At 34.3% G+C, this 27,502-nt stretch overlaps 1 protein-coding gene across 2 annotated transcripts in view; it reads right to left on the bottom strand.

Annotated features, from left to right (window-relative positions):
• The window catches only part of LOC149805512 (serine/threonine-protein phosphatase 4 regulatory subunit 3-like), an 84,904-nt gene that overhangs the window by 50,509 nt on the left and 6,893 nt on the right, over positions 1 to 27,502 (bottom strand). For both annotated transcript variants that reach the window (XM_089950117.1, XM_089950116.1), the window contains exons 3-8: positions 25,411 to 25,466; positions 24,295 to 24,393; positions 21,221 to 21,844; positions 7,577 to 7,726; positions 4,710 to 4,754; positions 2,920 to 3,036 (exon numbers count right to left, since the gene is read on the bottom strand). In XM_089950117.1, coding sequence (XP_089806243.1) covers positions 2,920 to 3,036; positions 4,710 to 4,754; positions 7,577 to 7,726; positions 21,221 to 21,844; positions 24,295 to 24,393; positions 25,411 to 25,466 — 1,091 coding nt within the window. The remainder of the gene's footprint in view (positions 1 to 2,919; positions 3,037 to 4,709; positions 4,755 to 7,576; positions 7,727 to 21,220; positions 21,845 to 24,294; positions 24,394 to 25,410; positions 25,467 to 27,502) is intronic.

The following is a 27,502-nucleotide window of genomic DNA, read 5'->3' as shown; positions in this document are numbered from 1 at the left end:
AAAGAATTTCATGGTTCTGTACTAAAAGAACAAGGTTCCCTATCATCAGTGCAGTTATTACTTCATGCTAGAGAGGACATGATCAACACTTTAGCAGAACACTTGGACGCCCGATTTGACAAACAGCATTGTGATGTATTGAAAACCACACATTTTGCAGATCTTCATTCATGGCCAATAGACTCAAATCATATTGGATTTGGTGAAGTGGATGTTACTGCTCTGCTGGAACATTTTTCCCAGTCATGGCAATGGCAGGCTTCTATCCAGACAAGGTTGAAGAGGAGTGGCAACTCTTAAAAAGTTTAATTTATGCTTGTGGATGTCAGGTGTGATGTTAACACAAGATTTCAAGAAGTCACACTAACATTCTTGCACTGGTGGATATTGTGTTGACCCTTCCAGCCTTATCTACAGATGCAGAGCAGGGATTCAGTGAATTGAAAATGACAAAATCTGATTGGAGATGCAGATTGCGCTGCAGTGTATTGACCTGTTAACAATTCACTTTTTAAGTGAAGACACTGCTGATTATGATCCAGTGCCCGCTATATATTTATGGAACTCTTGTGGACTGAGACAAAGAAGACAACTGTATATGTAGGACTATTCAGAATCGGATGGAGATTATGATTTGGGACAAACTGATGGCAAATCAACATAATTTATAATGTGTATAAATCTTTATTGTTGTGTTACATACCTGTATTTTGAGGACTAATTGATTTTGCTGCAGACTAGTATGTTTTTTGTCCTGTTAGTCTGCTTGACTAAAGGGTTAGTTTCGAACCCTGTTAGTATGCCGGTTTACAGCCTTATTTTTCCAGTGGTATGTACCATGGTACTTTTTGCTGTACCAATGCAGTTTCCTTCAGTAAGGAAGGTATAGAAATCCTGAGGAATCTTTTACTGACTTCAATGATATTAACAGTGTTTTCATTATTCACGACAAAACTGAACAAAAAATTATAGTTTACAAAATGGTTGCATCTGCCCAAAACTAATGGAGAATATTACAAATATGATTATATTTATGATCCTTTAATTACATGTTTGAGACTTGTGCCACTGATGTGGCCAAATGGAATGTTGTGCTACATATGTGGGCCAAATCCAACTTTCTGAAAAAGTTAGGAATAAAATAAAATAATAATATATTTAAAAAAACAACAACCGACCCACAAGAAGCTACTGGCAGACTTTCCCACGTACCTACACTAGCCGAGTGTAACTGCAGTAGACCATGGTACATATTGCAGTAGGTTCAGAAATAAAGCAGTACAAAATTTCTACTGCACATGTACACACTACCTGCCTAATAGCATGATTCAATGAATTTCTTTACACAGTACAAAGTTATTTGTGGTACCCAGCTCTATTGCACATGTATACACTACCTGCTTAATGACATGATTTAAAGAATATCTTCACACAGACAACCTTATGCCTGAGAAACTTCCAACTGCTTTAAGACTAAAGCAAGAATCAATAATTGACAACAGCTCTGTGTGGTTCCAGACAGGAATAGTGTCTGAGAAAAATAAAATTACTAGAGTAGCATGTGCAATTTATAAATTACATCACAAATAAAATACAATACATGAAATAACAGTTGCAATGACATAGGACGGAAGTCAATGTCTAAGAATTCTTTCCATGTGCATTTAACAAACAAGCCTATAGCACTGTTCAAAATGAAATTTGAAGACCACAATGAGTTGTTTCATACAGTCCCCATGTCCAGACCTGCCAGCTCTAATATTCTGCAAGTCAGATCAATTTTTCATTAAGTTGCAATAAAAATGAACATGTACTGCTATGGTTAAGTTGGAAAACAAGCATTTAAAAAGTGCAGAAGTGTGATAGGAGACTGAAGCAGTGATGGTTATCTTCAACTAAAAAGTTTGTGAAGTACACTTAGAATTTTAATCACCACCAGTATGGTTGCATAAGCTTCAGCTCCAAAGCCAATGGCTTCTTGCTATCTCTCATCCCGATGTAATCCTTTTGGCTTTCTTCCACCTAGCAAAAGCAATTATCTCTGCCACCATGAGAAATAAAGCAACACATGATGCCTAATAAACTTAATTGTTGCCCTTCATACTTTTTTGCCACAAGAATCTTAATTATTCCTTTCAATCTTCTGTGCCAACTATTTTAACTTTTATGAGGCTTATTGTCCACTTTATCTAGAACATGTATCGTTTGTTGGATGCCATTTTAGAAAATTCTATAAGCAACATCTTGATCATGCAGACATTTTTCGTTAAATAATATATGCAGTTTAAAGCATCTGAGGTACTTCTGTAAAGTTAGTTTCATTCTCCAACAGCCTCCGCTGAACTGAATATGAAACCCGGATCTGAATCAAACATGAACAAGCCAGGTTCAAGATTTTACTGCAACAATCGCATTTCCATAGTTTTTGCTATTATTCTGCAAGTTCATATTTTACAGGTCATTTCCATATGACTAACAGTCAAATAGTAAGGTTAGCAGCTTTGCACATCTGTTGGGATCAGCTTCATCAGTAACAATGGAAAAAAACTAATCAATCAACTTGTATTTTTTTTGTGCAAGCATGCAGACCATGACATTCTAGACCATTCTCAACTCATAATTAGGTAATCCAGTTACCTGCCCTATATAAAGCAGATTTATTCTGTACAACAGTTCTAAGATGCATGAGGCATTTGTATTCCATCAATAATATGTGCAATAATGATGGCAGTTCCTTATGTGGAGTATTGAAGCAGTTATACAGATTGATGACATATATCAAATTTTAAAATGCTTTTAAACAAGTATCTTTTAAAACAGAACCAAACAGAACCAACTTCTCTCTCTCCTCTCCTCTCTCACTCTTTGCTTGCTCAATCACCCACATATCCTCTCCATGACACACTAAACATTACTTACATCATCTTGAGATTGGCCTTCTTTAAGGATAAATTCCCTAACCATGGACGGACTGAATTCAACTATGTATGAGAAAATGTCTATGGCTGCACTTTTCATCTTATCATCATCCAAACCCTGCAAAACAAATACATATAATCAAAAAGCATGTAAATGAATATATAGTCAAATCTGTCTTAATGGCATGGGTCGGTGGTTCTTTCCTGGGTTCTTCCTCCACCATTAATACTGGCCACCATGTATAGCCTATTGTGTGCTGAAAAATGGCATTAAACCCTACAACAACAACAACAACAACTGTCCTAATGGTCACCTTTACTTAATGGTCACCTGTTCACAACAGCCTTCTAATCACCACTCCCAAATAAATTGGCTTTTTTGTATTCAGCATCCTGATGTTTCCCAACTAATGAATGGTTTCTCCCTGTCTTAACGGTCACTAGAACATAAATATATTGACCATTTAGTATATGCTAAATGAATTTTTGCTTCGTGATGAAGGCATTGTTTAAATAAAGGAATATCATGTGAATCAATGTGGAAACATTTCTTGGCTCGCTTGTATTCCATACTCCAGTCACAATGACAGTGCACAATGGTGTCAGTATGTCAATTCAAATGTGAGGCAGTTTTTATCATCAGGGTATGTGGTCGAAAGAATTTATTTGCTGGATGGTGGGAATAGTAGTTGTGTTATAGCAGAAATGTGCTAGTGTGACAGATATAGTTAGGTATCTTCATCTATTTATCTGTAAATTAAAGATGTCTTCCAATTGGCTGATAAAGTTGGAAATTATTGTAATAACATAGGTCACCAGAACATGACCCCTGAGCAGTCGCCAGCCGATTTCATGAAGGACAATGGATATCAGATTGGAATTTACCAAGCTAGCCTGGATTGAACACGTGCAATAAATGTTCAAGGCCCCCTTTTTACATAAACTCTATAATAAAACCCATAAAATATTTCACTGTTAGCAGAATAAGCCTTATAAATAAAACTAAGTCATCTTGAGATGCTTAATCCTAGTGTAATGATGTCAGCCATTCTGACAATCAAAGGTAGCAATCACTCTTACAATATATATTTCTTGAAGAAACAAAAAAAAAAAAAAACAATTTACACTAATATTATTTTCACAATATTCTATTTTATTATGTGCAGAAATTAATCTCAAAAAAACAATGGCGATCTGGATAGGGAAGAGTGGGAGTTCACAAAAAAAAAAAAATAATATGAACTACTCGCGGGCAAATTTCAACAGCCTTGGCTAGCAAACTACTAAAAGTTTTTAGAGTTGGGCCAAGTATCTTGACAACCATTGTATCAATCCATGGGATGGACACATTTTATGCCCATCTCTGTTTTTATGGACTGAACAATTTTTCTGGTGATTATCAGGTTGTTGTTGTTGTAGGGTTTAACACCTTTTTTCAGCACAAGATAGGCTATATATGATGGCCAGTATAAAGGGTGGAGGAAGAACGAGGGAAAATCCTGAGAAGCTACTGGCAAGCTTTCTCACATATCCACACCGGCCAAGCCCAAGACTTGAACCCATGCAGACAGAGGTGAGATTATCAGGTAAAGATGTGTTAAGATGTTGCTAACTAAGGGAATGAGTATTTACCAACAAGATCAAATGATCTTGTGTCAAATAAATTAAACTATACAGAGCACATGAACAATATTTTAAAGACTTAAATAATTTCACAAGGCACACAACATACAGAAAGAATCAACGGTAATTTGTATGGAAGTTTATAATGTATACTAAAAATAAACTTACCAATATGATTTCAACTGCTGATAAAACCCCTAAATTGGATAATGTCTGTAAAATAAAGAGAGGATATAAGTTCAGTCTGATATTCTGCAAGCATTCCTTTTGACTTAAACACATACACAAAAAATAGAAATCATTTTCACCCAATTTACAGACTCATAGATTATCTGGAAAATTATTGCACATACCTTAATTAAATCCTTTTGTTTCTTTGTACTAGCTCAAGAATTTTCTTATCAATGAATAAGTCATATGAACATAGCCCACATTTTAAAAAAAAGGTAATTAAATCAGTAAAGACTGAATTTGCATGTAATGCAAAAACCTGAGCTGATATTAGTTATGTTATCATATATTGTGATCACACTGTATCCTCTTCGGATTGAGCAGAAAAATATTGGCAGAAAATTTGGTGGCAATAAAGATTTGTGGTACATCCACGCCCACCTGGCTCACATAAATCAATTTCTTTTTGACTGCAATAGCACACCCATAGAGTTGCATAAGATCATAAAAAGTGCTGATATTGTAATACAACTTTTAACTGTTACTAATAGTAACAACTACTGTAACATTAACCTATTTGTCTCCTTATACACAATGCACTGAGAACAAATAAGGCTACAGCCATCCATAACACAGAAAAACAATCTTGACAACAGTCGAGTAGAAATAAGGTAAAAACATTTGTCAGATTAACAATAATGACTTACAAAGATATATATTTCAATATATACCTATCTATTTTAATGCTACCATTAGGCTTGTGCCTTTGGAAGTTATGACAAACTGCAACATTAAAACAAGAGCACCATTATACGCCTGTCTTGTATTCATATCAATAGCGCCAATAGAAACTAGCTGGGCATGATGGACTCCGGAGATTAGTAACAAATGGGTCTCAATGACCTTTACTTTTGTCAAAGTATGCAGTTATGAACTAAAATTGCCGTTTGAAACTGTTGTTTTCTTATTAGACTTACCATAACAATGACACTTCTGACCTCAAAAACCTACATTTCTATGACACCCTCAATGCAAACAATCCCATGTCTAGTCAAGGTACTTCCTCTAGAAATAAAAACTTTTTATACCAAACCCTTCTTTTTTGGAGCCACATAGACATTGATCTGGGACATGTTGACACTAAAATCACAATTGTCTGTTATATACTGTAAGTGCATGCCTCCCCCCACAAAGTAACATTATTATGCAAAACACATTTTCTTCTTTCACTTAGTGACAATGATCTTTGATCTTTTGACCTCTATATCATGTCAATTTGACCCTGACCGTGTCCCATTTCATCTCCTAACTGATAGGCTTCTTCCTCACCCAAAGTGCAAACTATCCTCAATGTTTGGTCATATATGCATACATGCCAACCCCTGACGAGGAAAAAGTGTAAACCAAGTGGACAAAAAGAGTAATCCACAGATAACAGGCTAAAAATTCAATGAACAATGATTTATTTGCACCTCTGGTCTTTTAACATCCTCTACTGCTTCAAGTTTTCATATGTAGCACTTTTAGCTTTATAAAGCAACAGATTATCATGTTGCATTTCAAAACACTTTGTACCAGCTGAGACAATGAATGTTTTGCACACCAGTAGAGCATTAAGTACTGGGTTACTGAGCCTGGATCTGAATTCAGTTTTACTTTTGTTAACAATACTGAACAATCTCTGTCAGCATTAGAATGGTAAAGAACCAATATTCCTTTCATAACCTGACAAAGAAGAGGAAATTTATATCTTCCAGTGATTGGGTCTTTTAGCTGAGAAATAAGGTGCCATTGCACATCAACTCTATCTGCATTAAGTATATTGTCAGGTAGAATGCAAACCTGATACTTCAGGAATTCTCCTTCCAGATGATCCAAGGTGGACAAGGGTGGTAATAGAAGGGATATCTCTTGACAAAGAATTTAACACTTTTAAAGCTTTCTGACTGTCCTTCATTTACATCAACAACTGAAGCATTTAAAAGCACATCATCGTCATATGGGAATTTCTGGAGCATGTAATCACTGACTGTAACAATAATCTCTAACAATATCATAGAACACCTTCACAACAAGAATAGAATTGTCTTCTATGAATTCTATTGCTTCTGTACCAATAGCAAGATTTTCATTATGTTATGAAAGTCTACATCAGTTAAAAGCTTGGCTGATGAAATGATTTCTGGCTTTATAAACTTTATTAGCAAATCTGTAAATAGGTTTGACAGAATCTTGTACTTAATACAAATGCATGATTCTTCTTTCTGTAAGACAACATTTTCTGCATCAAACAATGGAATGCCTATTCATAAACAAGCAATACAGCTTTGTCATTGGATTATCAAGTTTTATGAAAACCATCTCACACTCTGAGTCTTCAAAACAGTGAACAGATTCTGTTTCTTTCTGTGACATCTTAGTATTCAATTTACTAGTTTTGCCCTTAGAAGAATGGGAAGATTCAGTATGCTATGTACTCAGATTTATCCTATGAAGAACCAGCTCCAGTTGGCTGATTTAACAATTTTATTCATATTGATACAATGTCTGCGGTGTGGCAGTGTTAATAAACAGATAATAATAAACAAGAAAAATGTTTTCTCATCCAATCCCACAAACTCAAATGTCAGTCTATAATGGGGATTGATTAAATGAAAAACAAAATCCCCCAAAGATGTCTTTTCCCAACAAACAAACCCCAGCCCAGTGATTACCCTATTACAGCATAATACAAAAAAAGAAGAACAAAAATGTTTCCTTGTAAAATTATCAAATTACTACTGACAAAAGTAAGTGAATGAACACAAGATTTCAATTTTTTTGCCTAAAATTCTTTTTTTTAATTATAGTTCACATCAACCCACCTTGAAAAATGATTCCCTCCGTTGTGGCTGTAGTGTTTGTGAGAATGTGCAGAATTCCTTGAGAAAAAGAATGAGATTTCTCCGTACTCCATCATCTGTCTCATCATCAGTCAGTTGAGTGAAAAGGGTAGTGAGAAATTTCTCATCCTCCTGTAACAAAAGCATCAATATTAAGTAGGCAATATGTTTACAATTCTATTCCAATAAAGGCACACTGTCAAGGAATACCTCTTTATAGCCCTGTTACTCCCCTTTCATAAGAAATTTATGCTTAAAACACTGGGAAACAGCCACTAGACAACAAAGAGCCTTTCTGTAAATATCAAAGTACAAAATGATTTTTTTAAAAAGTCAATGTAAAAACTAATCTTTTATGATGCTAATCTATTTAATCAATGAGCAATTTTTGGCATCAACAAAGTGTCATCTACACAATAACGAAGTTCAAGGAATCAACATAATGAAGAACCAATCCAAGATCAGGGGAATAAGCTTTTGTTCACAATATATTAATTCTACTATCAAAGTGTGACAGTGGCCAGATCTAAGGCAACAATTAGTTGGGTTTTTTAAAACGTATATGCATCACACAAAGAACACACCAACATGAAAATCAATTCCTGTTGATATTCTAACAATGAAGGTAGTTGTGCTTATTTTTTGCAATATTTTTTGTTTCCCACCCAGTATGACTATAGAAGAGACAAGAAAAAGCCACACAAGACTGATTTCAGTGGCATAATTTCCATTTAAAGACCAATGCTCAGCCCAAAAATTATGGTCTCTCAAGATACGTTATCTCTCATAACAAGTCAAAGCGCTTTATAATCAATACATGTCACATGAAAACATGGTTTCATGAACTTGAAGTTTCTAAATCATGTCAAAAAGCTCACGTTTTTAAAAAATTACCTTTTTAAAAATATAACTATATGAGCAAAAAATGAAGTTTTATTGCATTAAATAAAATGGACTAAATACACCACCAACAAAACCGTCAATATCTTACTCTGATTCTAATGCTGGTAAATGTAATAAATTTTTTTAAACTTTTGACATTCTTAATGAGTTTTGACAGTTTAAATGACAAACTTTCTCCAAGTTTCTTTTATAAAGGAGGTAAATTGAACATTCTGAATGGAGAAAGTTAAAAAGAATTTAAGAAAATTATATTTGCTAGTTTATTGTAGTATCATCAATTTTCGTGGGTGACCAATTTTCGTGGTTTTCAATGTTGCCCCGAACTATAACTTACTAGTATTGGATAAATCAAGGTCAATATTGTAATCTGGTAATTAAATACTAGCTTTTACGTTTCTTTTATTTTTTATTTTAACCTTTTGAAACAAGAATTATAAATCATTTTATATTGTTCCAATGCACTTGTTCGATAAGGTATCCGATAGTCATAATTTTACATTCACTGCCTTAAATCAATATGTGAGGTAATGATATAGAGAAAAAGCATAAGGTATTCAAACAATAGTAATACTGAAAATAAAGGAAAAATAATACAAAATAACTATACCTACATCCCAACCCCTGGTAAGATCTTCACAGATAACATAATAAAAATTCAATAAGCGTATGTAAAAAAATGCTTTATTTATCCCTCTGGACTTTTAACATCAATTAATTGCTTCAAGTTTTCATATATAACGCGTTGAGCTTTTAAAAAGCAAAAGGCTCTCATATTGCATTTCAAAACACTTTGTACCAGCTGAGACTATGAATGTTTTGCACACCAGTAGAGCACCATGTGCTGGGTTACAGAGCCTGGATCTGAATTCAGTTTTATTTTTGTTAACAATAGTGAACAATCTCTCAGTCAGCATTAGAATGGTAAAGAACCAATATTCCTTTCATAACCTGACAAAGACAACGAAATGTATATCTTACAGTTATTGGTTCTTTTAGCTGGGAAATAAGATGAAAAAAATCAACTCTGTCTGCATGAAGTGCATTGTCAGGTAGAGTGCCAACTTGATATTTCAAGAGTTCTCCTAATTTATCAGCAGCCTTTCCTGCAGCATGGTGCATCATATGACAGAGACAACCTGATATGTACAATGATGGGGATATTTTTGAAAATATAGAATACAACTCCTTTATGAATTCCAGTCATCACTGATGCAGTATCAGCTGAAAACCCCATACAGTTCACCAATGCTTCTCAGGTAAAACAATCCCCATATTGCTGAATTAAACAAGTCCAGCTTTCTCAGATCTTTCACTTAGTATCCATTCAGCATGAACTGACTTAATGAGGTTGCAAGGTTTACTATTACTATTAATGTGCACTTATCATCACCAGTAACATCTTTTTCCGTAATGGCGTCCATGACCTGTTTAGCATATACCACAAGTGGAAGTGTGACTTTAATTCTATTTTAATAACCAAATGGCCTAGTGTTGTTGGCTGCATCAGCTTCCTTTGATGTTGAGCACTCAAAACAAAAACATGAGCAAAAGTGATTAATCTTGACAGGTGTTTTATTTGCGCTCATGGAGATGGAAGTGTTGTTTTACTGTTGTTGGCTGCGTCGGCTTCGAATGATATTCACTTGGTCGAAAACATGGTGTAAGTATTGAACCTGCCAGGTCTTTAATTTGTGCTCATACAGGTGATAGTATGGCTTTAAACATTAAAGTGACCGCCATTTGCGTCGGCATAGTTTTATTTTTTGTATTCTTTATTTTGGGTATTTGATGAGGTTAAATCATGAAATTAAATACCTACTAATATGCAAACTTTGACAGGCAAAACCACGAATTTAAGTATCCATGAAAATGTCTTCTTTTTAAAAAAATACAAAACCACAAAAATGGAGCCCAATGAAAATAAATGATACTACTGTATTTGATTTTGGCATGTACTGAATTATTTCATTTAAAAAAAGGTCTTTGCAGAGATTTTCATGCTTTTTAAAATGGTATGTAATAAAATTTAAAAAATAGAACAATGTTACTGCATTTTTGGGCAAACTGCCAATTGCGTTTCCAAGTCATGCTGAAATCACCTGTAAATTAGAGCCTTGCAGAATAATAGCAAAACAAAAGAAAGAATAAAGTAAATACAATCACTGTGGTCGAATTCAGAAATTAGTTTATCCAGGTTTAGTCTTGATCCAGCTCAAACTTTTGCTTATAGCATGATCTAGAAATGTTGTGTAACAAACAAAACCAACACAGACAGGAAAGGGACAACCAACCTATTAAAACAAATCAAACGATCAGCGAAGAATTATGGCAAGAAATATTCTGATTATTGGGATAAAAACCACAAGAAAAGTTATCCTGGGTAAATTTATTGGCCATCATGTCTGGCAAACTTCAGCACTGCTTACAACGTGAGTGATTATAACTGTCACCAAAGGAAACTTTGAAAAAAATTAACAAAGGATTATGTAAGGTTGAGAGATCTAGCAAGAAATCATTATGTCCATTGTGTTTGGAGCTGCAGTTTCTGAAATTTAACCGGAGGTCACAAATGTCTAATCATATATGACAAACCTTTTAGATGAAATAATATTGCCTCTGCAACATCTAGTGATACTTCTAACTTTTCAAATGCATGTTTTCCAATGAAACATTCACAATACATGATAGTTCATTACAAATTACCAAAAATTAGTTTATGACACACTACCCTGTGTGACTTTAGGGACATAAATATCCACTGCCTACCCAGCAACAGACCTGGAGGTAAAGGGTTAACCAATGGAAAAAGTTTTCAGTTGCCTATGGATCATTGGTCCCACATGGATCAGAGAGGTCAATGGAGGCAAGTTCTGGCATTGTGCTTTCTGTAAGAAGTCAACATACATGTCCAAAACATGGGGGAGTGGTTGACAACCAAGCTACCAATTTTTAGCTAACACTTTGGAATTCTGTGAAAAGTCATCGATTTCTTTTTTTTAATAATAAAATATCACACCTTGCTGTGGTAGGGGAGAGATTGGAGATAATTAGGAAAAAACCTCCACCATTTATATGACCAAATGGAGGGCCAAAGCATTTCAAGCTGAATAGCTCTGCACATCACACTTACTTGTGGATCTGCATCTGATGACACCATGGAGGGGACATGGTCCCAATAATAATGGGTTTGTTTACTGTTTAGGACCCTGGCAAGCATACTCTAAAAAGGTAGAGGGAGCGTTTTTTCTTTGCATCTGCTCAAGTACAATGTGGTTGATTTTGTTAGTATTCATCCCCACACCCATGCTCAGACTTGATCGTGATTTTTTTTTCCACAAGGAAATTGCATTATTTGTTCTGTTTTGAAGATAACATCGTAATGCATAATGTCTTCTAAGTTAAAGTGAGGCATGAAACTATCAATCAAATGTTTTAAAAGCAAAATATCAAAGTGGAGGAACTCCAACAGTCATATCCAGAAACAGCTCACTGACTGCAATATTTTCTCCAGCTGTCAAAGAATGAGCTCCTAATGGCCAACTGGTATGTGCATGTTTACATAATTGAAAGTCTAAAGTTTAGTTTACTGCCTGTCAACATATTCATAACCACACATGGAACATGCATGTAGTAAAATATGGTGCAGGCAAAAGTATATAACCAGTCAGCATGTTCTTTTGCAAGATCAATTTGTTCATCATGAACATGTACAAAACTGTGTGAAATTAACATGAGAATCAAAATTTTTACATAAATTGTCAGATATATTCAACAAAGATACAAGTGAATCCCATCATAATAAGAGGTAGGACATACAGCAAATAAAACAAATGGAAGTTATGTGAGGTCTGGCATTCACAATGTCATTGGGTTTACACCAGGGTGGGATGTTTGATTCAAATCAGGATTTAATTTAAATCACTCAAAACAATAAATAATGTTAAATAACCCAAAGGATTAATATATATATATATATATATATATATATATATATATATATATATATATATATATATATATATATATAAACTACACAGCTTTGGGACCTAAATCACTTGGAAATAACATTATAATATCTTACATTAAAAATTTGAGTCCATGTAAACACATGTTGGATCTGCTCAACTAATTGTAATTGTGTGTTTGAATTTCTAAATAAACACATGTAGGATGATGGGATCTGCTCAAGTAATGTAATTGTCAATTGTGTGTTTGAAGTCTAAACACTACCATATTAACCAAAAAGCAGGCACAGCATATGCAAGCTGCCAGTTGATTTGGACAGGTATCATTAAGAAAAGCCTTTGCTGATAGAAGACCTGTGAATTTCTATATTATTGTATGTCCAATGCCTGGAAGAAAACAAGATCATTGTCTGGATCTACTTTGACAGGATTTTCTCCTAAAATAAAAAGGTGTCATGCAATATGTAAAACTTGTATCAAAGGACTGCTGGTATTACTAGTGTGAAACAATAACATCATGACCGAGCAACCAGTTATTGGGGACAATTGCTACTAATACTGCTGCTGAATGCATCTTTTCTACATCTGGATTGTTCATTCCAAAGTGAAGAAAAAGCTAGGCAGTGAGGAAGCTGGAAAACTCAGATCTGTTTATAAACTGTTAAACACAAAGCACCTATCCTAAAAAAGAAATAGGCATTGAAAATCTAATATCATGATGTGGCAATTTTAAATGTTTAAACTTAATGTAGTGTAGTCTTAACACATTAACGACTTAATGGGGCAAGAGGTAGTAGCCTACTGCCAAGCTCTGTAGCGTCATGGTCATGCATGATACGCTGAAGTGGGTGGTATTATAGAAAGGTAGACAGATGTAACTCTACAATGATACCAAATAATTTGGAATATCTAGTTGCACTACAAAATACTGATAAAAAACTCATTCTCTGGACCTGACTTTTTTAAACCCAAAATTGGCCCATGGTCGGAATCCGATTTTAGACTTTTTGGTCTCAAATCTAAGGCAAACTGGTATGAACTGCAAACAGACAGATGAGCCTTGAAAAAAGTAGGATAAGATGGGCATTTGGAATAAAGAGTGAATAAAAAATAATGGCTCTGTTTAGAAAAAAAAAAAAAGAAGCTCCAACTTTTACTTTTCTGCTCATGAGCGAGTCAAATAGCCAATAGAAAAATGATGTTTCTAACATAACTAGGCAGTATGTTATTGAAAGATCACTGGGGATTTGGTGTTTTCGAGTCTATTCAGAAATAACCTGGCAAAATGTGTTTCCTACTCGATTTTCAGGCAAAAATGACAAAAAGCTCCAGGGGTTAATGTGTTAATCTAGCTCTTTAATTTTTTTAAATTGAACATTATAAAATATATATTTTGCTAATAAACTGAACACCTAAATCTATTCTTGTATTCATTATATTATCATATACTATGGCCTGATATATTTCATTTTAATAAAAAATCTTTTCTAACCTTGATTAACAGAGCTTACAAATTTGTATATTTCATAACATTAGTGGGCAGCAGACTTGTATATACATAGTATTCTTCACCTAACCTCCTGGCAGTTTGAACCCACACACCCACCCCTTGTAACATTAAAAATGAAAACTATCAAGGACATAAAATATGCAAAAGATTTTTAACCTGACTGGTGCCAGGAGGTCTCTAAGAATGTCATTTTGTTTGATTCAAACGAAGCTGGAGTTTCCAGTCTTCTCAGTATACGAGTGATGTTTAAAAAAAAAAAAACTATTCAAAATAAAAATGGCAAGTATTTTAACTGTTATGCATGGCCTACACAAAAGAATTTTGAAAGTAGTAAAAGTTAGTGTTGGAATACAAAGTAATCTTTTTTTTTTTATAAAGTAATCTTTTTTTTTAAATTTTCATTGATATAAGTGACTCGGGCCACCTATACCTGTATTCACTATCAGAGCTGACAACCCTCCAGACTCGCAATTAGTGAAAAAAGGATACAAATTACAGACCGGCCAACCCTGACGAGTCCATCTCAGTAAGACATTTGATTTTTTTTCCATAAGATTGACCAGTTTTTAGTAAAGGGTAACAAAATATCAGTAACAGCTATTGTAACGCTGGAAAACGTAATTAAAAGTTTTATGCATCAGCAATAAACATTATGTTCAAATGAAAAGTTTGTACTCTATGCGTGGACTTTATTTACCACTAGTACAGTTGCACAAATGAGTTCCAAACCTTATGCAGCTTAATGGCTTGTTGCTATCTCTCAACTTGACATAATTCTTGGAAATTGTTTTCCAGTTCAAATGACGACGGTAATCATATCTCAAACTGAAACTTGATGTCCAATTTTCATAATTGTTTCCTTTCCATCTTTAATTCACAAAAATCTGAGTACTCCTTTTTATTCTTCTGTGTTGATTAGTAACACTTTACTAGAAGCCTGTTTTCCCCATAACACATTAACCCATGAAGGTTTTTATTGTTTTTGCCTGAAATTCGAGTAGGAAACACATTTTGAAAACTATTTCTGAATACATCCTAAGACATCAACTACCAGGTGATTTTCCAATAACATAATGCCTATCTGTGTTAAAAACATCCCTTTTCATTGGCTATTTGGCTCGCTTATGAGCAGAGGATTAAAAGTTCTTCCTTTTTTTTAGCTTTTGCTTAACGGACACATTATTTTTGTATCAAGACCACTCTTTATTCCAAATGTTCATCTTATCTTACTTTTTGCAAAGGTTCATCTGTCTGTTTGCAGTTCATACAGGTCTGCCTTAGATCTGAGACCAAAAAGTCTAAAATCCAGACACAAAATCGAATTGCGACCACAGGCGAATTTTACGTGGAAACTATTTTTTAAAAAAGGGTCAAAAAAAATGAGGTTTTTCCGTCTGTATTTTGTAGAGCAACTACTTCCAGATTATTTGTTTTCATTGTAGAGCTACATCTACCTACCTTTCTATAATACCACCCACTTTAGTGTATCATGCATGACCTTGACACTACAAAGCTCAGCAGCAGGATTAGTGAAAAATTATACTATGACATGAGCTCCATCAACTTTCATGTTCAGTACTGCATTATATGAAAATCCCCAAGTAAAACTAAAATTACTATTTACACTGATTACATGTCCAAATTTATTTGCAACCAAATTTACAGATAAACTACTTTAAAAAATTACAGTTGCTACAAGTATGTACACATGTCATTAAAAAAAAATTGTTTGGCCCCGGTTCTGTTCACATGCATTTGTAAAACTTCTGTTCCAAATATATATTATATACTTTACAATGCTTTTTGCAGGGCAAACTTTAACAATTGGATATAGTTCTACTAACATCAGGAATAGCAAATACAGGACCGTTATTGGCATCAGTGACCAATGCTGCTATTTTGCCTAGCACTTAACAGAATAGTTATTTTACTCCTGATATAATCCTTTCAATACTACAGACCAGTAAAGCGGTCCAGGAACAATAACTCCCGCTCAACACTGTAGACCAGTATTCTGGTCTCACATACCTGTCTTGTTTTGGCGATAAATTCTGATTGGTCAATGTCTGGGATTCCCCTATAGTAAATATTTATATCATACACTGAATAATTTGCATACTATTTGGATACATTCGGACTTTAAGGTAGGTTCTTTACAAGAGAGGGGGTTTTTCAATCTATAAATGGAAATCATCAAAGCTGCCTAAGTACATCCAAAATGGAAGACTTCTCTGATGAGGAATCGGAATTATCTGGGGACTATATAATTGAAAATATCTGCAATTTTGATCTTGTAAAGATAAATCAAGAAAGGGAATGTATACAACAAGAACGGTTGGATATTACTGGCGATGATGATGAGGAGGAGGAGGAATGTAAAGGTTTTGAACTCAACGATGTGCATGAGACACCTGAATTTTTTTAGTGGACAAAATCTACATCAGAACATAATATTCACACATTTTTCGAATGTGTAGGTCCAACACGAGTATTTGATGGATCAGGAACACCTCTTGATATTTTCAGCTATTTTATAGCAACTATGTGTTTTCAGAAATGGCAAGATTTACAAATACCAGCGCATACCTGAACCAAGAGACTGACCCAAATCAACACAAAGGTGCTTGGCTGGTTATCAGAAATAAAGGCATTTTATGGCATGTTCGTATTGATTGAAGTTATGAAATTTGACAGAGGTGAACTGTATTGGTATAAAAGTGAGAAATTCTGGCTTCTTGGATCAAATTAATCTGGTTCAGTCAAAACGTGTTTTACTTCATATTTATTTCCACTGAAATAAACATAAAATCATGTATACTTCAGTTTTTAAATACCTGTAGAAATATCATTAACACACCTTTGGATTTGCTTGAATATTTAGATAACATTGCACTTCTTCAAGCCATGATTTGTAAGAACACCACAATGGACCAAAAACAGACCACATTCCTCTTTAAACACTTTATTCAACATTTTATAGAGAATACAGTGAAATTTATCTTTAACTTACCTGTTGATTTACCTGTATAATCATCTGTGTAAGACTAAACATGCTTATGAGAATATTTTCAGAAACCTGAATTTGTCTTCTTTACAATGGTAACAAACGTATTCCTATCAAAAGAAATGAAATTTATACAAATCATGGAAAATATGTTGCCTACATTTATTAAGATCTTGAAAGTTACTTAGTGTTGAATGGTAGCCTTTCCCTTGTAGTTACTTAATGGTGAAAGTGTTAAGCTGACTAAGAATTCATTAAATTCATGATTTTTTTCCATGCAGCATGAATCCATGAATTGCTATCAAAACTCTTGAAATTCACAACAAAATCATAAGGGTTGGCAGGTCTGCTATCTGAAGAAGTCAGTGGATCATGTCAATAGATGATGAATAAAACAGTATTTGAACATGACTGCAGCTAACTGCAAGCTGTCAGTCAGTTTTGAGAAGCAACGAAATAGGAATGGCTGGTGGACATATTATATTGTTGAACAGGTCTGCAAAAAGATTTGGTGTCATTTGCACGTGTTGTTAATTTATGTTTACTTTTTTCTAAACACGTTTTGTGGTCGGAACTGAGTAACATGGGATGCAAGCTGTCAACTGTAAAGGGCCAGAGTCGCTTATATCAATGAAAAATTAAATTTATAAAACATGTCTGTATCCAGCACAAAGAATATGGCAAAAAAGTTCTGAAAAAAACAGTTATATCCAGCTGCATCTAAGGCAGCTACCAGCAGAGATCTCACTAGGATTTTAAAATTAAAAGTCCATAACTCACATTTTTGTATAAAAAAAAAGGAGTCCCACCAGCAAAAGTTGCAGTCTCCTCCCAGAAAACTATTAAAATTATAAGAACTATTGGTTGCCATTGAGTTTAACCCTTTCATCACTAAGTAACTTTGGGGGCATAAAGTCCTCAACACTAAGTAACTTTGGAGTTGTAAAGCAAAATGACTTGTGGATTCTGAAATAACACAACTTTGCCAATTTAAAGATATCTGGTTGGATTAGGTGTCAAAATCAAGGTTAAAAATCAAATTTTATGACTAATTGACTAAAATGTGCATATCTGTTACAACCATTAAAATACAGGTGCAAACAGTTAACACAACAGGTAAAATACAAGTAATTATTTATTTACTTCCAAGAAAACTTAGAAAGTTCCCAAAACTTGTTCAATTGACCCTAGATGTTCTCATGAATAATTCCAGTAGCAACACAAGTCGTTCTTTCAGGTATATGACAGGTAAAAATTAAAATTCCATAAAATGCCTTGATTTCATCCAAGGTGAGATCGGTCCACACACCTGTATCGCCTCTGGCACGTCTGATCATCGCATTCAAATTTGTTAAACGGACTATGTTTCCAAAAACTTTATCTGAATAGAATATTTGAAAATATTCCAAAGCTCTCCTGGAGCCATCTAACATTCTGGTGGGTCCAACTCTCTCAGAAAACTGAAACAAATCTCTCTGACTTTCCAACTTCGTCCGAACAAAATTACATGGAGCATACATTTCCTCCGGTTTAAAACCTTCAAAGTCCTCATCATCGTCATCACTGTCACCCACAAGCGCATTCCACTGCCTCTCCAGATGCCTTCACTCATTTTCATTCAACTTTACTAGGTTGAAATTGGTAAAATCCTCTGATAATTCAAAATCTAACACTTCACTCACTTTCTTTGAACTCTGCCATTTTGGATACAAATTTCACCATTCGAAAAACTTGTTAAAAGTGCCTACTTTGTTCGATATTTCTAGTTGTATACAAGCTAAACTCACGAGATAATCCAAATATAATATCTACATTTTAAGTAGGAAGTTATTAGAGGTATCCCAAAATTTATATAGTTGGGTACTATAACGTTAGAGAAGAACACTGCCCCAGACCGGTAAAGCAGTCCATAGTGTTTACGGTCTTACTTCCCAATGACCGGAAAACCGGTCCATAGTGATGAAACGGTTAATTTCTACATTCTTTAAAACAGTGACATAGCTCGTTTGTCCATCAGAGTGAGTCTGAATTTTGTCAATCCAAGGAAGTTCTTATCCAAAGCACTAAGCTAGGCATCACACACTTCTTAAACTTGGCTACTGTCCCATCCAAACTATCAGTTTTAACAACTTTAGCCGCTGAACACCAAATTACTCATTCAAGTCTAAGTCTCAACATATCTTGATTCTGAGGTCATGTGCACTGCTTATTCTGCTACACTCAGAAATGAACACAATAATTAAAGTTAAAGTTGTTTATTTGACGTACTGTTATAAATGACCACACGTACATCTATGGGTCTTTCTGCCTCTGAATTCAAGCACTGTAAATATCGGTACATTTTCCCACCCAGCTGCCAGTCAAAGCATTTGGTCTTGCTACCCAGCTATTGCAACATGTTCTTTTGATGTACTCTTATAATGGTGATGTGTACAGGTGAGGGGAGCTTTCAGCCACTGAATTCTGACATTGTAAATATCAGCGCAGCTAAATGATCAACACTTTTCCCACACAGTATATGGCTCAAGCATGACTGGCAAGCCAATGAATTTTTCTGCCCACCTATTACATGCATATGGAGGGCTCCCGCCTAATTGATTCTCTGCATCCCCAATAAAAAATTGGCACCCAAATATGCATGACCAAGCGTTTCCAAGACCTCTGTACCAAGTTACTTGTTGCACCTATTTCTACTGCAAACTGTGCCCAGAATCTGATGAAAACAAACATGCAAAATTCTATGGGTATATCAACTTAATGAGAATTTCAATTGATGGGCCCCGTGTTGAGAATTTTGATTTCAGAAGGCATTTAAGAAATGGTCTTGAAAAAAAATGTGGCAGATATTGATGTGATACTGTTCATAAAGACTAAGCAGTATTTTGCATTATCAGTTATAAAAAAACATTCATGTTCATTCTTGCTTTTCACATCCTATACATTGAACTTCATGTGTATATAATGATTTTGTTACATTTATTAATAATTATTCCTGTGCTTTGAAATGTAATAAAAAATGTAAAAACTGTTTTACTGTCATGTTTTTGTAGATTAAAAATTGGGTCAATATAATGGTACATATATATTTAACTCCCTGTATCATGGCATAAAATTGCTCCTTTGGCTGAAAAGTGGCTCTAAATTTTTTAAATTTGGCAAATTTCATGGCACAAAAAAAATATCTCCAATGGAGACCCTGCTTATGCACATGGCTTAAAAGCGATGGAACTCCCCATAAAGTTAGAAGAACTAGTGGTCTTTTTCAAAGCTTATTAAAGATAATAAGCTACATCACTCCATTTAGCTGAAAGAATAGATAGATCTCCTGCACAATTGTGGACGCCATGTTAGTAAAGAATCTTGCATCTGGTTTGAAAAGCAAACATCATTAAGTGTAAGCATCCTTCTTACAACAATTGTGTTAGAAATAATAAATTAATGAAGAAAAATACTTAGTTTTTGTTCAGCATTTAATATCATTGAGCCTTTTCATTTTCAAAATTGGTAGGAGTGCAAACGGCTAGAGGATCATGCGAATACTATAGTAACTAGCAATCAGCACACAAACTTGCAAATGATATGGGCAGCAGTTTTTTTTGGTGTGCTTTACAATTCCTCGCTGATGTCTATGTGTACCATTTCGAATTTTACCATGTTAAAAGGCACAAGGATGTGTGGATATAACATATCAGTCAACAAAATTACCTGGAAGTACATCACTTTTTCTTGTACATCAGGAGTAGCAATAAAAAGCCTTTCAAGATGGCCATGTTGTATGTCAACTGAGCATCCAACAAGACAGCATAAGAAGTCTTCTAGTGAAAAACGTCTCGACTTTCCATTCACAATCAATAGCAATAACAAGATTTTTTTCTGGATGCCACAGCCATATTGAGTACCATTTGTATTTTAGAACCAATTTTCTTACAAAAACGTTCCATGCCGATATAACTTCTGTTGATTGAAGTGTAAATTTTACACTGCACGAAGTGAACACTCATTCGGACAAAGACATTTCTTGTTAAATGGTTGTATTGTCTCTGCCTTGCACTTTGAAACCCCACGTCACCTAGTGCAGCTACTGGTGATGCCTTTCAATATGTTGTTTTCATGACACGGACTATACCATTCTATTTTTCTTACAACCTGGGAGAATATTTTCTTGTAAATCTAATGGAAAGGTCACAAATATATATACAATTGATACAATTTGCAGACAAACATGAGATTTAAAAGCTACATACCTGGATCATTCCTACTATTTCCACTTTGTTAAAAAAGATGAATGAACTCAGTGTTGAAAGCATGTTCTCCTCGAACACAGAAGGGGTGGGTAATATCACATCCTGAATGTACTGTACACGATACGTCTGGTGAATTTTGTGCAACAGTTCCTGATTTGTAATAGGTATCACCTCTTTGAATTTTGCAGTACTCTGTAAGTACTCCCTGTGTTTTGCTGGTTGGGGTAGAGATGGATCATATTCTAGCACACCAACAACATCGAATATAGTATCTTCCGCAAAAAGGATTTCAAACAGTGCATTCTTATTTAATAAAAATATACTCTTAAATATTTCATACAAATGATGAAGTCCATCAAAATTCTCTAAGTCCTCACACATATGAAACAAATCTATTAACTTTTTGATATATCCCTCATTTTCTATAGCTACAGCCAATTTTTCCCTCCTGATGGGTGAAGGTAGCACACTACTACAAAGTTCTGAGATCTCTTCCAGCTTGCTAAGCTCACAAGGTGGCAGTTCTATTGGTGGGGCTGCATCAGGCATCTCATCAAACCTTTCATCCTCAGATTCCTCTATGATATCCTGAGTGATATCTACAGATGGGTCTTTTCCCTGGACCTAAAATAGTGCAATCATAAAAATAATCTTCAAAGCCGTCGTTCACCATCACTATTCCTATCCCTCAACAACTCGCATACAACGGGGTCCACAAACGTAGACTGCACTATTAGCATAGTGCGAGTTACTGAGAGACCTCCAAAAAGTGAAAAATTCGCTTTGACATCGAGAAAACATCGGGGTGGGGGTGGGGCGGCATTAGGAAACTGAGCTGTTTATTGACTGAATCCTCATTTTACAATCACGTTGATAATAATTTTAATAACATGCTTTTTCTAATGAAGTTGTTTGTTATTCTATTTAAATAACATTTATTTTCATATGAAAGATCGTTCCAACTGGTTTCAACAACCATCATGTGTACGTGAAAAAATCTGTATTACGTCACTGCTTTTTGTTTTCTTGATGAGTCTGGTTCCCAAAGTGGTGTTTAGTTTTTATCCTACCAAATCAAGAGTCTACAGAGCAGGGAACTAGACTAACTTTTGATACACCATCAAACAAGATTCCTATTTTTCAAAAACACACAACTTTTATTTCATGAGACAATCGTCTACGTCAAAACTCAATTGTTGTATTTTTCAATTAGTACAATATTGTTGTTGTGATTTCATTGGAAGCAATAATGAAACTTCTTATCATCCTCTAAGATATCTCTAAGTGTCAGTTCAAGAATTTTCTGAAACTTGCTTGCCCACAATGGTCCATATCTGTGAAATCAAGCTCTATTTTATGAAGTATTCGCTTGGCTGCCTAATTATCTTTGGTCACAGTTATGAAAGAGTCAGTTAATTTAAGGTAGTTTGTTACATACACAATAACATTTATAAGTGTTCGATTGATCAAATGAAGTGTGTTCACCCGACATACGACTGGGGCCTCTAGATTATAAGTTTGTAAGATTTTCGTGCCTTTTAACTTTTGTTTTATTCCGCCTCCTTTATTTGATTCAAAAGACATAACTAACATGATAATACAATGGAGGCCAGCTTTTAATCCAGTGCAACAATACAACAAATACTTCCTGAAGTCAATGATCAAAACATGGTCGGCACTTAGGTTCTCTGAGAAATGCTCGTGAACATAGCTGTTACGGTAGGTTGATGTTTACGTTTAATTACAAGAGGACATATTGCATCTATGACAATTACACTTAAAAGGAACTAAAACACAAATTGCAATTGATAAAAAAAAAAGACTTAATTTGTATTTATTTATTAAAGTACTGTCCCCACTCGGCGTAAGTGACATTTTCATTGATAGAAATTCCCTTACATATCATTAACTGCAGTGTACTAGGAATGTCGTTTGGATAGAAAATGTAAAAAATTGTATGACCTATTTATAAATTTGAGATTGCATATTGTTGATTAAAATTTTCAGGTCCTATCTACCTTTCTCTACGATAAAACAAGCGATACCTCAAGGTTTCTGTTACCAATTTTAATCGTGATCTTCTTCAAGTTCAACAAATAGGGGTATTTTCTGGATTATAAAAAAGGGACCCACGACCAACCCTGTATTATAAGCATCAGGGCGAGAGTTATCGAGGGAGTGGTGTATTATGAATACCAAATCAACACCCAATGCTTCATCAGAAGTATTTTAACAAGTAATCTATCAATATCAAAGCTTAATCAGTGAAAAATCAGTCAGTCCAAGTAACCATGGCTCCAATTTACTATTCTTTTGCTTTTTTAGTGGCTTGCTATTTGAAACATGGGGCATAGTACTTTTTAAAGTACTCAATTACAAATAATTTTATTCTTTCAATTTACATTTCATGTTCAGACAAAAGCCAGGAAGACTGCGAAATTCAGCACAATCCAGAAATTTTCTCAGCATGTCAGTGACTGACTGAGCTCGTAGGTGACAACTAGAAATATTAGTGTAATTCGGAATTAAATGCAATTTTCAGCACTGCAGTCATTTAAACTTGGATAAAACTTCATCATTATTTTAATTGTAATATCTTTTCCGAAAATGAACAAATCTAAAACAAAATCTGAATAGACCAACAATAGTCCTTCAAAGGAACCAACACTGCTCGGTGAAAACAATGTGACGAATTCAAGATATGACCAACCACTTTTTATTTCTTAATGCTGAGTTTCAAAAACATCTATGATATTTTTGAGAAATTACAACCTTTTCAAATCAGCTGATATGGCAGTAATATGGGATGCAAGATAGGCACCATATTATTTATGACCAACACGACCAACGAAGACCTAGGAGTGAACATGTGTATTAAGCTTCAGGCAATCCCCAAGTAATTTAGAAGTAGAGATAACTTTCTGCTAACACATAGATGGATGACAGGTGACAAATAACATTCCACCCCATTAGCTCTGGTTGATGACAACTAGATTTATAATTAAGAAGTTGTTTGCCATCCAATCTTGAGAAATTCTCCCTAGTGCAAGCATATCATAATTTCTCCAAATTACCTGACAAATTTTTTCCCAGATCTCATCACAGCCTGCCTTCTCCTGGAAACTAAGTGCAAGATCATAATTATCTGCCTCAGACCACACAATAAGAGTTTCCTGGAAAAGAAGGTAAGGAATTGCTGAATGCAGTAACTTGCAAGCAATGTAGATTACATTTTAAAATGTGCAGCAAATAAATATTTACTTTTCTTGTTTTTGATGACTCTGAAACAGTTTTTCAAACAATGCATAACTTAAAATGTTCACAGACAACAATTAGTCAAACCTGCTACAGAAACCATCTGCATATATGATTCACCTGGAAATAAAGCTTAAACATCTGCAAATAAAGTTTAAATTCAGGCACCCCAGCCATTTGTTTCAAATTTGCTGGGACCTTTAGTATAGGGCAAATGGTATCAAAATCATAACAACTCTGAGATTGTACATAAGTACTTTAAATTTCCATTTCTAGGAAAACCAGAAAGTCTGATGGACTGTAACCACATTTAACTATCAGGTCCAATGGCGAAAACAACAGGTCTTGGACCTCGGACCACCACTTATTGCAGACCATACCCTCCATGCCACTGAAAGTAATTGTTTCCAAATTACAAAAGCTTATGTTTAAGCCTGTTCAGCAACTTCACAACAAGAATTTAGCATGCAACATTGATTGTAACAATGGAAATCACATTAATCTTCACAAAACAGATTTACTTGTATGTCAGCTATGGAGAAAATCTACAAAATGTAAATTCATTTTTGCAGAACATTGTATCCTCATTAAAAAATTTCTGTTCTGGCAAAACTGACTTCAACTATATTTTAAAATTAATTGCTAAAATAACAAAGAACAAAACAGGCCAAAGTTTATGACTGCATTAACTCAGCCGACTAAAGCTCGGTTTGCATTTTTGTGTCACACCATTTCAGAATGAACTGATCATCCACTAATGTAGACAGGTATTGACTGCAGTCATTTAAAATAAAAATTACAGACTTTGTGCAGCAGCTTGTTATAAAAAAAAAAAACAAGGTTTAGGCCTGCATGTAAAGATGACTGAGTAAGCATGTAGGTGAATAAATAAACATCTGAGCTTCAAAACAGAGAATTGATCAAATTAACTTTACCTGCTGTTTCTGATAAGCTGTGTCAGGTTGAATCTTGGACTCCAGTAAAATGGAACCTGAAATCACAAAACAGAAGAAGCCAATTTCCAAACCTTCATCAGTGTCAGCATTATAAAATATTTTATGCCATTATTAATCTTTTATGCACACATTTTTCTGAGACAATTAGCTACATATTTAAAAGCTAAAACAGTTCTTGGCTGTGTAGGTATTAGCAGTCTAATCTCACTTACCTGGAACCCATTATGCAGCAATTATTTTTATATTATGCCACATCTGGAACACTTCTTGGGGTCATTAATGACCTGAATTGATCTAACAGTTGTGACAATGTTTTTTTTTTATCAGCAAAACACTGTTTTAAACACAATAAAAGTGTCTTGCATAAATGCTGGGCTCAAGCAAATTCAGAACTGAAGGGGGAAATCACTTCCATGGACCAAATGGGAGGTCTAAACTCACAGGGAGGCATTGTTTGGGTTGGTAAATAATTTCCTTAATGTACTTCAATTTCAACTATACATATATGTACATCTGCCTCTCTGTCGATAACTGGCTGGATAAATTAACAAGAGGCATTATTGGGCCTTATACGGCTCACCTGGCCATAGCATCATTTTTTTATTTTTAAAGTCATCTTTTGCTAATTATGGTCAAATTTGTTCAGTTTGAAAGAACATATTGCTTACGGTTTTCTTTTTTTTAGTAACACTGTTGCCTATTTTATGGCAGATGGACATCATCTGAACAAGATCTTCATGCCAGAATGCTTTCTCTTAAATTTAGTCACACTTGGTTGAGGGGCTCTTAAGAAGCTTTATGACCAGGTCAGCTGATCAAGAAAGAATAGCACAATATCACTGTGTCATGCTTGACTATTAAGCTGTCCTTTATGTCAACAAATTTTATCCACTAAGCAAATTTTCAATGAATATAAAATTATAACTACAAAAGAAAAACGAAATATTACCAAATATGAAGAGAAAGGCAGATAAATAAAACAATACAACAATGTATTATTTTTTCAATTATATATCCAATTTCTGTAGATGATGAGTACTAGGATATTTATTTCACATTTTGTAAATCTTTATTCCCACAAAACATAAATACAAATGAAAGAACTTGTCAAAACATAAATAACCACAAAAAACACATGCAGAATATCAACCATAACCAGCCATCTTGTCAAGCATCTCAGGTCCATGTGCACAGAACTTGTTTTTACCAGCACTTTTACACAATGTGCAATGTCCAAATCCCAGGTTGTCCTCAAAGTAGTACAAATTCAGCCAAATGTTCAATTTCTCTGAATTTTCACTTTGTAAATTCACAGAAGCATTTGATTTATTAGCACTATACAGCCAAGCCAATGTATAAAATTAAAAAAACGTTCAAGCAAAACCCGATTTTATGTGATTAAACATGTATTAATAATTTTTCCAAAATACCATAGTAATAAATAAAAAAAAATGCACATTTCACTTTTATCATATATTATAGGAGCACGATGATTTGATCTTTACTGACAAATCTTCCAACTCCTATGATGATAGTATGCAAACAAAATATTTATATCACAGAACTGAAAACAAGACCTGAATAATAATTTCTTTTACTCTATATTTCTGAACATACCATAATATGTACGATATTATACCTCAATTATAACAGGGACAGCAATTTAATCTTCTGGGGTTGGGGTCTGACACATTTTTTAAACAAAATTTTTCCAATCAGTAGCTGGACAAAAATATCTTGCTCTGAATTACAGCAAAACACCATATTGTATCCATTGTAATTTCTGAAAAAAATTCAATTATCCAAGTTCAAAAGAAAATTGCCCCAACCCCATAAAATACAATGAGACAACAAACAACTAAATATTTAGTAGACCAGATAAATTATGCAAAATTTAACCAGAAAACAATTGCTTTCTTGATGATTTGAGTGTTAAAAAGGAATACATGTTCTTAACATATTAACATATGCTAGTAAACAACTACAAAATTCATTTTCCCCAAAAAAGTTTCCAAAATTTGGACTTGGCATAAACACCAACACATTCACAACATTCCATTTGGAAAACACA

The sequence above is a fragment of the Sinohyriopsis cumingii genome, chromosome 2 (assembly GCF_028554795.1).
Source record: "Sinohyriopsis cumingii isolate HCF-2022 chromosome 2, ASM2855479v2, whole genome shotgun sequence".
Lineage (NCBI taxonomy): Eukaryota > Metazoa > Mollusca > Bivalvia > Unionida > Unionidae > Sinohyriopsis > Sinohyriopsis cumingii.
Note: the sequence above shows the minus strand (reverse complement) of the source record. Positions and strands in the feature narration are given on the sequence as shown.